General features: G+C 34.9%; 1 protein-coding gene across 6 annotated transcripts in view; it reads left to right on the top strand.

The window, feature by feature from the left end:
- Gabpb1 (GA binding protein transcription factor subunit beta 1) overlaps positions 1 to 5,261 on the top strand; it is a 59,520-nt gene extending 54,259 nt beyond the window's left edge. For all 6 annotated transcript variants that reach the window (XM_026390694.2, XM_026390692.2, XM_026390685.2 and 3 more), the window contains exon 9: positions 3,753 to 5,261. In XM_026390694.2, the coding sequence (XP_026246479.1) occupies positions 3,753 to 3,905 (153 nt within the window). In that variant the 3' untranslated portion in view covers positions 3,906 to 5,261. The remainder of the gene's footprint in view (positions 1 to 3,752) is intronic.
- Positions 5,262 to 12,967: the final 7,706 nt, after the last annotated feature.

The raw sequence follows: 12,967 nt of genomic DNA, 5'->3' as shown, positions 1-12,967 counted from the left end.
ATATAACTTCCCATTTTTGTGGTTATACATGATGTAGAGTTACACTGGTTATTCTATAATTTTTTTGATTGTATGATCTTGGTCAAGTTATTTAACATTTTAAGGCTTGGTTTTCCTATCACTAAAAATGGAAAAACAGTAGGACCTGCAATGTAAGATTATTTTAAGGAGGACTCTTGCAAAAGTGAGCATATAGTAAATGCTTACTTAAATGTTAATTGCTATTATTTTTCATATTTAAGTATGGTAGAAGATAAATCACTATAGTGATATTTTTGGTTTTATAGTAGCAAAATGTAAATTGAAATATTAGAAAATTATATATTAAAAATGATAAAAAGTGTTTGAGATCATTGCTGTTAACTAAAACAGAATTAAAGAATCCTGTTTGAAAATAAACCAAGCTCAAATCTTTTTTTCTTTTTCTTTTTCTTTTTCTTTTTCTTTTGGTACTAGGGATTGAACTCAAGGACACTTAACCACTGGGCTCTGTCCCCGGCCCCTTTTATTTTTTACTCTAAGACATGATCTCACTAAGTTGCTTAGGGCCTCACTAAGTTGCTGAGGCTGGTCTTGAACCTGGAATCCTTCTGCCTCAGCCTCCTGAGTTGCTGGGATTACAGGTGTGCATCTGGCATTCAATTTTTTTCTTGTCCTATCATTTAATTATTTATTTATTACATTAGCAATAAATGTAATAATAACTTATTGCTTTGGTTTGAAGTTGTGGCTTAGATAAATATATTCCTTATTGCCACTACATGTTGATTATTATCAGGATTTTTTTTTCCTTCAAATTCTTCAATGTTGAGATGTTGACAGAAAAATCTTTTTTTTTTTTTGGTTTTGTTTTGTGCTGGGGATTGAATCTAGGTCCTGGCACATGTAAAGCATTGTTATTATTTGTCACTGAGTTGTAACCCCAATCCCTAGAAAAACACTCCAGTATTACATATTTGGAGACTAAATTATGTTTACTTTAAAATGTCAGAATCATTTTCATTGTAGTTTTATTGCAAAGGATTAAACCATTTGTTTGGTGTTTCTATTTAAATATAAATCTCAAATGTCAGTCTCTTGCCACTGTTAATGTTTCGAACAACCAACTGTTTGCATTAAGGAACTGTCTTGCATGTGATGTATATTCAGTAAATGTTTGACAAATTAGCAGGGAAGCAAAGACTCTTTGTAAAATAGAAAATGATGTTTTCCACTTTTCAGAGATTATTACTTGCTTTGAAAAGTGAGGTGGCAGAAAGACTCTTTTCCTAGGAACTAAGTAAAAAGGGAAAACACCATAAAAATTTATAATGTTAATCATACTTTCAGTATATTCAAAGAACAGTGTTAATGAGCATTGTTTTTCAGATTTTACAGATCTGGTCAAAAAAATCCAGTGTAAAAGAAGTCTTTTGTTTGGCCTGGTAGACAGAAGGGAGCTTTCATTTTATTTATATTAAAATAATATTCTACTTTTTGGGGATGGGGTTAGTAGTAAAGCACTTGCCTAGCATGTGTGAGGTCCTGAAGTTGATCCCCAGCATGAAAACATAAAATTTGTATATATGCATTCACATGCAAAAACAAATATGAATGTGAATATACATATTCTATTTATAATAGGATTAAAGTATTGTCATTTTTGGACTGTTTTACCTCAGTTTATTTGCATCTTCTGCAATGATAGTGAATCTCTTGCTGAGTCTAAATATTAATAAATAGATAATAATAGAAGATACTTTAGGTTTAATATGATATAATATTTCCTACTAAATTGGGGCAGATTTTTATCTATATTCTAAGTTTTGCCTGCGAAAGGACTTTCTTGCTTAATATATGTAAAGGTTTTTTGTTGTTGTTGTTGTTTTGTTTTAAAAAGAAACTTAGACAGCACATGAGGTCCTCTGAGGTGCAGTTGAGACTCCTTGCTTTCTGTGCTCTGAACACATGTAAATTTCTAAAATACTTTTTCATGATTGAGAGTGTTCCTTCCAGAGAAGTGATATCTAGCTCCTGAGGCAGCAGTACACAAGCCATCTCACCCTCTATCCCTATCCATTGGTAGGGATAAAATCCTTCATCATGTGCTGGGGTACTAGTTTTCATAATTTACCTGAGGCTCGGCTCTTGGGTATTTGGCTTGTTCCTATGCTGTCATTCATCTTTGCTAAAGTTATGGTTAGAAAGGGGTAAGAAGAGGGTGGCTAAGGTATAAAGAAGCATCAGGGTAGGCCTGGTTAGTGGTAAGAATCATTCTTTTATTATACTTGAACACTTAGTGTAATTAGAAGATTTGGAGACCACTTATATAATCAGTCACTCCCATTTCTGGCCAGCCCATGGAAAAAATAAATGTTGGATCTAACTTCATTCTCAGTGTAGGAAAGGAGGCAGGATCACAGGAAGGCAGGTGGATTGTATATGATCCTTCTTGTGCACTATATGAAAAACAAAGTGAAGGGACTCTTTTGGTGTCTTTAGTGAGCAAGTATCAAGGAGGCAGTGGATATATAGGAACAGACCCTTATACTGCCCTTCTAGCAGGCTGCCCACTGCTCACCTTCAGTTTCCTCTAGTCAAATTTCTTGCCCAAAGTGAGCCCGAATTTTCTTGATTTATAATTCTACCTCACTAAGAGGGTCCTGCATCCTGTGATGGGGTTGATTTATTCCTTTTGTTTGATACTGAGATTCTAACTCAGGGGTGCTTTATTGCTGAGCTACATTCGCAGCCCTTTTTATTTTGTATTTTATTTTTTACTTCAAGACAAGGTCCAACTTGTGATCCTCCTGCTTCAGGTTCCAGAATCATTGGGATTACAGGTGTGCACCACCACACCTGTCTAGGTTGCTTCATTCCTAAGATAATGGAAACTTTCCTAGAGTCTGGGCCTATGCAGGTTACCTCTTTTGTTTATGTGCTTACAAGAGGTATGGGAAAGGAATATTTGAAATGTTTTCCCTAAAATATATAATATGATATAATATATAATATATATTATATTACATATTTAATAATAATATAATGTATATAATACATAATATATGAAGTAACTAATAGGGGCCGGGTGAGGAGGAGGAAAAACAATACCATTATTCATTGGATTGGATTTGAACAATACCATTATTCATTGGATTGGATTTGAACAATACCATTATTCATTGGATTGGATTTGTTTTTCAGCTCTAAATTTATTGAAGAATTTAATACATATATAATGATAGAGATCTCTATCATTACCTTTAGATGAAAACATCACAAATATAGATATAAAAAGGTATAGTTGTATAGTTTTCTCTTAAAACTCTGCTTTTTTGTTTTGTTTTATTTTTAGTTTGAAACAAAGTCTCATTGTTTTAGTCAGGCTGACTTTGAACTTGAAGTTGTGATCCTCCTGCCTCAGCCTCCCAAGTGGTTGGGATTGTATGTGTACAGCACTGTCACCTGGCTCTTTGAAAACTTCTTAAGTTTTTATAGTACATATGAAAGTACAAATACCCATTTGGGTTAGTCTTATTTTTAACTCAGAAATTTGAGATTAGAAAGTAATTTACATCTTATAATGTGGAGCAAAAAAATTATGATTTAATTACTAGTGAAATTGGTTGAAAAGGTAAGATGTCTAGGAAATATCAATAGAAATCTACTATGGCTACTGCAGATTTTCTATGTGAAAGAAACATGCTTGAATGTGTTAGTAATGTATTTGACCAATAATTGAAAAAAAACTTATTATTATTTTTTTAATTTAGGAGAGAGAAGCTCTTCAGAAACAGCTGGATGAAGCAAATCGAGAAGCACAAAAATATCGACAGCAGCTTCTTAAGAAAGAACAGGAAGCCGAGGCTTACAGACAGAAATTAGAAGCTATGACTCGTCTTCAGACTAATAAAGAAGCTGTTTAGTTAAAATGAACATGTAGTTTGATTTTACTTTTGGTCAAGAAAGAATGCAATCTTGAACTGTATACAAAAAGAGTACAGTCATGGAAATACAGGAAATAGAAGAGACTGCAGATCAATAATTGGACTTAAGCCATGAGCTCTGAATTCTTGTATCATAAACTTTACTTTAGAAGTTGTGAAATGTATTTAAAACTGAACTCTGTAAATAGTTTTTTTTTTTTTTACAGTTCCATGAGTTGATAAAAGATTGTTGAAGAGATCCAAAAACACAATAAGCCACTGTTATTGAGCTTCTTTTTGATTTTTAGTATGAACCTAAATTCTCAGAGACAGAACAGTTTTAAGGGTGATCGTTGTTGATTAGACCAAATGTTGTGTAATAATTATGGTGGACTAATGCTGGAATTACTCCTGTAGGTATAAACTTCTATGTGAAGAAAAGATTTCTCCCAGGAAATCTTTTGTACAGCTTTAAGTTGTCTCAGATTCTCTGAAAACATTTTTTAGAAAGCAAATTTTTATATTTGTTCAATTTCAGCTATACCCAAGTAGATTTACATGTATATGAAGCAAATATTTTTTAAACTTTCTGTTTGTACATATTCTGCATGTTTTATAATTTCAAAATGCATCACTTGCATAGATATTTTTCCCACAAAGATGATGAAAGCTACCAGAAAACAACAACAACACACAAACCTTTTATTCTGTAGGTAATTGAAACCAAGTAAGCTAGCAGTTGGTTTTATTGGAATGACAATGTTCTTAGAAGGAGCAGCTTACAAGATAACTTGAATAATTTGCAAACTCTGCAAAATCTATGCTTTTTTGAAAATTTCATTGTGGGGACGTGAAACTGTATTTGTGCCTTCCATCATGATTTCCACATGAAAGCACTTTAAGGCACTGGATTTTAAGATAATGTTTTTTTGAAAACTCAAATGTATATGGGTTTCTGAAATATTTCATGGACTTATTTTCCCCCAGGAAATTATTCTTATGGAAAAAAATTGCTTTTGTATGTAGAACAAGAACTTTTTGTACTACAGTGATGCTATAGATATGTCTGATGTAACTTACACTTTTCTCTGTGAAAGCTCCATGTCTATGTTGTAACCTGCTCTCATCACAATATTCTTGAATTCTACAGTGTATGGTCCTTAAACTCTGAAGACTGTTCATTCTTTTTTGTAAAACATAACTTCAAGCCCTTTTTTTCTTGCTTTATTTTTTAATGTTTTATTGCTTTATGAAAATGTTTAACCCTAATAACCCTCTAGATTACCTATACTGTATAAAGAAGCAATTGCCCTTAAAACTGTACTCTGGCCTACTTTTCTATTTTACAATTAAATATCTTTTCCACATATGTTCAGTGTAGACTTATATTTTGACTGTATTTTCTTTATATTAAAAATTCTGGGTTGGAGATGTAGTTCAGTAGCAAAGTGTGCTCAGCATTCATACGGCCCTGGGTTCCACCTCCAGCACCTAAAAAGAAAAAAGAAATTTTATCATACTGTGTTTTTGAGCCATATTCTGCCATAGGAAAATATTTTGTACTTTTCACATGGTGACTTAAAAATCCCTGGGATAACTTCTTGGGCATTTTAGTTCTCTCGGTGGAGTTACTCATGAGTTGTTAATAAAAAGGGATGACTATCAGCCTGATTTTAGTTGCTATTGGGAAGTTCTTAAAAAAGGTTATAAGGGCAAATTAAATAACTCTATAAGGAGGAGAAGAATTTTTTTTCAGTTTTTTTTTTCCCCACTGAATTTGACTTATGTTTTATTTATTTATTTTTTTATTTTGAGATGAAGTCTTGCTGTATCGCCCAAGCTGGTCTCTAACTCCTGGACTCAAGGAGTCCTCCCACCGCAGGCTCCAGATGGCTGGAACCACAGTTGTTCACCACTATGTCTGTCTTTGACATATATTTTGAATTATATAAAACTAAGTTTTAAAAATGACAGGACATATTTTCAATAGCATGAAGCTTTTTCTGTAGTCTGAAAAGTCAATGGAGAATGTCTTTTTGATTAGTGTTTTAATTTATGTTAGGCAAGGTGCTGGTATTACATTCCCATACCCTGACGTACACAGAGTTGGAATGGAGAAGGTCTAATGTGTTTGCCACTGTAGTTTTGCTCCCAAACCAGACTGACCCTGAAAATCCTCAGAACAGTGTTGGAAGAAAGCCTTTAAATGCTAATTTAATGTCTTCTTTTGACTCCCAGCCTTGTTTTGTTGAGACTTTACCTGTGCAAGACATCATTTTGACCTCCAATAACAATCACTGGCATAGATGGTAAAAAAATACTTGGTGCTGCTGAGGAGTAAATCTAATATTAACAAGTATTCAGATATCTTTGGGTTGTTTTTTTCAGTTTTTGTATTGGAATTTGTGTAATTTTTCTATACTGTCTGGACATTGAACTCACTGGGTGTCTTGATTGTGAATTACTTGATTCAGTTTAAATACTTTCCTGGGTAGATGCTAGACTCCTAAGATTTATAAATGCTAGGTTGAATTTGTGGTGCTTTCAGATTCCTCATTTGAAGAGGAACCTCATCTACAGGAATCACACTTCTCAACTATTTTTCATTAATTGTTGTTTATTAATATTTTACCTTAAATATTTCCCAAAAAGATTTGTCATGCCATTTGTTTTCATTGGCTGTTAGGAATTGTTTTCTTATATCAATCTCTCAAGATCCAAATAGTAGAATAGTTACTTTGCTTTTTACTCTGCCACTAGATTGCTCTGTTATCTTTCTGGTAGTGGATATTGGGGAGTTGAAGAGCTTTCTCCTTGACATTCAGTAGAACAAAACTAAAAAGCAAAGAGAATTTGAAAAATCATGTCATGAAGATTATTTTGTAATGTGTTTATCCAAAATATTACTAATGAAATTTTATGCCAATATATGTATCTTCAATATGATCATTTGTGATATTATTAATTAGAAATTTGAAGAAATTCTTTGCCCATAATGGAAATTGGTATTTTGATAGAAATAGTTATGGCTGCTTAATTCTGATATGACTTTTTTTTTCCTGTATTACTCAAAATCAAGTTGTTCTGATAAAAATCTATGAGTTACTTTGATGTTATTTTAATACCTGGAAGACCTTGAATGTTGATTTGAAATAAAAATGCAGCAAGAGGGAATTTTTTTTCAGATAAAAATCACAAAGCAATACTAGGAACATTTATATCCATATGGATGGGTTCCCAAGGCATTAGTACTTAGGCTTATATAGCAATAGAAAAAAAATGTATTTTTTTCTGTTTCACCTGGCTTCTATTGAATAAATAACCTCTCCGTCATGTCAGATCAACTTAGGAATGGACTAACTAGTAGATTTGTTATTTCACTAAATAATATTTACTGTTCTTGGATTTCATTATAGATAACTAGTCTATTGTAGTTTTAAGCGATGTTTGCTATTTGCTTTCTCTATGTTAGATGAGAACACCTGATGCAAGTGGATTCAGTTTGACGTAAGTTCTCAAATTCATTCCCAGATTATTTTGTGTAAACTACAGTGGAAAACATAGTATCACCACTGGAAATATGCCTCTGGTTCCAAATCAATTTCTGTGTGTGTGTGTGTATGTGAGAGAGAGAGAGAGGGAGAGGGAGAGGGAGAGAGAGAGAGAGAGAGAGAGAGAGAATGGGGATGGAATCCAGGGGTGCTCAACCATTGAGTTACACCACTACCCCTTTTGCTGCTGGCCTCAAAATTGCAATCCTTCTGCCTCAGTATCCTAAGTAGCTAGAATTATAGACATACACTACCATGCCCAGCCCAAGCTACTTTTGATATTAATATTTTTGCTTTCATAAAATTGTTTCCCCAAATGTTCAGATATATAGCCTTCTGATCATTTACACACCTTAAATTTCTTTGAAAATATGTCACTTTAATGATAATCAAATATTGAATAAAATTTGGGTACAATGCCTATGGGCTCTTCATTTTTAGATAAATAACTCCCCCATAACTACCATGTACTTTCTGGAAAAATTTTGACCTGGTTTGTTTCTGAGGTTCTGTCTACCATACTTCTTAATTATGTACTTGGCTTTTTGTTTGAATAGTTATGATCTCATATGCATAGTTGATATATTTTCTAAAATATGTAAATATATAGTACTATATAATACAATTCCATTCTTAGTGGTGATTGATTACATGGATTATAATTTTGAATTTCACAGATTATTTGGATATTGATTTTCTACAAGAATAATATTCTCATATATTTTTGTGCACCAGTTAAAAAATCAGCCAAACATTCATTTTTGTATTACTGTTTTTTATGATTATTCTAGGCTTAGCATCGTTATCATGATTCTCTTAGCTGGGTTTAGTGATACACATCTGTAACACCAAAGGCTCAGGAGACTGAAGCAGGAGGATTGCAAGTTCAAAGCCAGCCTCAGCAACTTTAGTGAGGCCCTAAACAATTTAGTGAGACCCTGTCTTAAAATAAAATTTGACAAAAGGCTGGGGAATGTGGCTCAGTGGTTAAGCATGCTTTGGTTCAATCCCTAGTACCTAAATACATATAAATTTTAAAGTTTTTAAGGATTAAAATTACATTGATTTATTATTTTTCTATAGGCAAATAAGTATTAAGAAGTTCACATTTAAGTGGAAATATAGCTGTCTTTATTATTTATTTATTTACTGGGTATTGGGGATTGAACTCAGGGGCACTTGACCACTGAGCCACATTCCCAGTCCTATATTATATTTTATTTAGAGACAGGGTCTCACTAAGTTGCTTAGTGCCTCACTTTTCCTGAGGCTGTCTTTGAATCCCAATCCTCCTGCCTCAGCCTCCCAAGCCACTGGGATTACAGGTATGGTCCACCACTCCCAGCCAGTCTTGTCTTTAAAAAACTTTTTAATTTCTTTGGTGTTAGAACTCAGGAATTTTTACTATTGATTCACACCCCCAGCCTTTTTATGTTTTGTTTTTCTTTTTTTAGAGAGAGAGAAAGAATTTTTTAATATTTATTTTCCATTTCTCGGCAGACACAACATCGTTGTTTGTATGTGGTGCTGAGGATCGAACCCGGGCCACATGCATGCCAGGCGAGCGCGCTACCACTTGAGCCACATCCCCAGCCCCCTTTTTATGTTTTGAGACAGAGTCTTGCTAAGTTGCTTAGGGTGGTCTTGAACTTTTGATTCTATTGCCCTAGCCTTTGTAGTTGCTGGGATTAATAGGCATGAACCACTATACCCAAAATTGTAGTCTTTAATTTTTCTTTTTTTGGTACCATGGATTGAACCCAGGAGCTCTTAACCACTGAGCCACATCCCCAGCCCTTTTTATTTTTTATTTTGAGACAGATTCTTGATAAATTGCTTAGGGCCTTGCTAAATTGTCCAGGCTGTCTTCAAATTTGTGAACCTCCTGCCTCAACCTCCTGCCTCAGCCTCCTAAATTGCTGGGATAATAGGCTTGTGTCACTGTGCCAGATTAAGTGTAGTCTCTTAAAAAAAAAATTCTTAGTCTGCCACAGAAATAGTTCTTTTTCCAAAAACTTCTACCTAATGTCAAGATTTGGCATCACACACTGAAACATTATGAAATATGTTTATTTTCCTTTTAGAAATAATTCAGTATTTAGTTTTCTGTTTTACTTTAATGAAAATTTCAAACCATACAGAAGGGTCTAGAAAATATTATGAAAACATCCATATACCTATCCTCAAATTTAATAAGTTTGTTTGCTTTTTTTCTTCATTCTTTTAAGGAACAAAATTAGGTCCCTTTGTTCTGTATTCCTTGATCCTATTTCCTTCACTGTCTCTTAAAAGACAATCAGAGCTGGTGCAGTGGCGCACGCCTGTAATACCAGCAGCTCTGGAGGTTGAGGCAGGAGGATCACGATTTCAAAGCCAGCCTCAGCAAAAGTGAGGTGCTAAGTAACTCAGATCCTGTCTCTAAATGAAATACAAAAATAGGCTGGGATGCGGCTCAATGGTTGAGTGCCCCTGAGTCCAATCTCTGGCCTCCCTCCCCCACAAAAAAGACAATCAGTACTAATCACTATCCTGAGACACTTCATTCTTTTATATTTTTTCCCATATTTTTTATTGGTGCATCATAGTTGTATGGGATTTGTTTTTACCTATGTGTGCATACACATAATGTTTCATTCTATATACTTTCCAACTGTCACTTCTGATTGTTTGATGTTATAAATTGGATGTGGTGGTGCACATCTGTAATGCCAGCAACTCAGGAGACAGAGATGTGGATCCCAAGTTTGAGGCCAGCCTGGGCAACTTAACAAGACCCTGTCTAAAAATAATCAATAGAAAGGGCTGTAGATAAAGTTTGATGGTAGAACAGTGCTGTGTTAAACCCCCAGTACAGGAAAAAGATAGATAGTTCTGTAACAAACATCCTTACATGTTAATTCTTTGTGTATATGTGGTAGGTTTCTCCGAGGCATGTACCTAGAATTGGTATTGTCAGTATAGGAGAGTCAATTTTACTAGATACTATCAAATTGCTTTCTGAAGTGTTTGTGAAGAATGAATAGGGATGAGAATTTTTATTTCCCCACATCTCACCACACCTGACATTGTCACACTTCAACATTTTTTCCTACTCACATTTATAGGAAGTTGTTTCATATCATTTGCATCCTGATGAGGCACAGTGGTGCATATCTGTAATACCTGATTTTTGGAGGCTGAGGAAGGAGGATCACAAGTTTAAAGCCAGTCTGGGCAACTGAATGAGGCCCTGCCTCAAAAAATAAAAAGGGCTGGGCATGTAGCTTGGTGGTAGAGCTCCCCTGGTTTCAATCTGCTGCATAAGGAAAAAAATTATTATTTGCATTTGCCTTATTACTAGGGAGATTGAATATTTTTCCCTCTTTTTATGGGGTAATTTTTCTTAGTAAGTTGAATTTTAATACCTTCCTGGAAGTTAAACTAATCTTTTGCTGATTGTATAATTTGTAAGTATCTTCTTCCACAGTCTGATTTTCTAAAAAAAAATTGTTTGTTTATCTCTAAATCCTTCTTTTATTGAATGCCTCCAAGTGCAACTCTAATGTCAGGCTGAAGGGAGCATTCCAAGAAGTATTTTATGAGTCTAACAATCATAATTAAAAGTGGAATGAAAACTGGGTGCAGTGGCCCATCTGGTAATCCCCAGCTATTTGAGAGGCTGAGGAAGGAGGATTTCTTGAACCCAGGAGTTCAAGGCCAACCTGGGTGGCATAGTAAGATCCCCCGTCTCAACAACAACAACAACAAAAGGAAATTTTCATTTACAACTTGATCCTGTTTTAGTTAACACTAATTAAAACATGTATACTTCCCGATAATCGGTGAAGATTTGATTTTTACTCTTAACATGAAAGATGTATTACACTACTTGACATAATCTGTTTCTCAATGCTTGCTTATTCTTTTGGTATTTTATGGCTGTGTATTTTGAATTATATTTGAAAGGACAAGAAGGTGATTATTGTATATACAGTGTTTGAGAGCATTTAATAGAACCTCCAAAGATTAAAATTGCATTAGCTCCTTAATCCTACAGATCTGACATGTGAAGAGCCAAAGATAACACAGAAGCAGCTTGGGGTGTTGGAATGAACAGGGGTATTGGATCCTTAGCTTAAATCCTGGCCTCAATTGTGTAATTTTAGCCAAGTGTTTTAATTTCCTCAAGACTCAGTTTGTCAAGATAAGTTAGAAGATGGCTTTCATGAGGTTGTCAAGATTACATCAAATAATGTGTACAAAAGAGTGCAAGGCAGAGTACTCAGCACATAGTTGACATTCTTGGATATATTTTGAGGAAATAGGAAGTGAGGTAGAGCTCTACTGAAGACTTGAGTGCAGGGCTGTCATTTCAGCCCACCCTCTTCCTACTGGCAGTTGGAGGCTGCATCCTTACTGTTATCTGAGCCCCAAACTTTGAAATCATCCTTGACTCCTCTTTCTTTCATATCCCAAATCCATCCATCCTATTAGCAAATCTTATTTGTTTTTCTCTCCAAAGACATCTATAATCTGATTGCTTCACACTGGCCCATTAATACCACTACCATCTCTTAGCTAGATAGTTATGGTGGCTTTCTATCTGGTCTCCCTAACTCTTTGCTCCCTTTTCAAAAGGACAGGCAGAATAATCCTTTCAAGAATGAGGTGGAATCATGTTTTAGTCAGCTTTTTTTTTTTGTCATTGTGACCAAAAGACTTGACAAAAACAATTGGAGGAGGAAAAGTTTATTTTGGCTCACAGTTTCAGAAGTCTTAGTACATGAGAGCTGACTCCATAGCTTGTAGCCCAGGGTGAGGCAGAACAGCATGGCAAAAGGGAATGACAGAGGAAAGTAACTCAGGACATGGCCACCAGGAAAAAGAGAGATGTGATGTAATCACTGAGTGACATTTAAACATCTTAACTAAATACCAGCAGCACTTTGTTCAAAATATAAACCTAAAAGGCATGCCCCCAGTGACCTACCTCCTCCAGCCACACCCTGTGTGCCTACATACCACCCAGTTAATTCATTCAGGTGGATTAATCCACTGATTAGGTCAAGACTCTCATAACTCAAAAATTGTTTGAAAATTGTTGCGTTGTCTCACACATGAACTTTTGGGGGACACCTCAGGCAGGATGTAGGCAGACAGTTCTTAACATAATTTTCAAACTCCCTTCTTGGATGGACTATCAAAATCAAAAGCCACTACAAATACCAGTGGTGTCTTCACCTGATCCTCTGAATGGGCAGTTTAGAATGAGGGTTGACATTTCACATTTAGTGTGTTGTTTAGCAACTTTTCACCAGCCAGCCCTAACTTTCAGGAAATGAATGAAAATGGCAAAATTATCCAAATAAAGATCCACAATCTTAAAAAAAGAACCTTTGTGTTTTGAGAGATGCTGTGTCAATGATGTTGCTGGTCAGTACTGGGGACAGGTATGGGGCAGCGCAGGTCTCAATAGTTGTCTGTATTTAAGCCAGTTATGTCTACGCTCAAGGCAGAAAGGCAGAGGACATA

Source organism: Urocitellus parryii, chromosome 6 (assembly GCF_045843805.1).
Source record: "Urocitellus parryii isolate mUroPar1 chromosome 6, mUroPar1.hap1, whole genome shotgun sequence".
Taxonomy (NCBI): Eukaryota; Metazoa; Chordata; class Mammalia; order Rodentia; family Sciuridae; genus Urocitellus; species Urocitellus parryii.
Note: the sequence above shows the minus strand (reverse complement) of the source record. Positions and strands in the feature narration are given on the sequence as shown.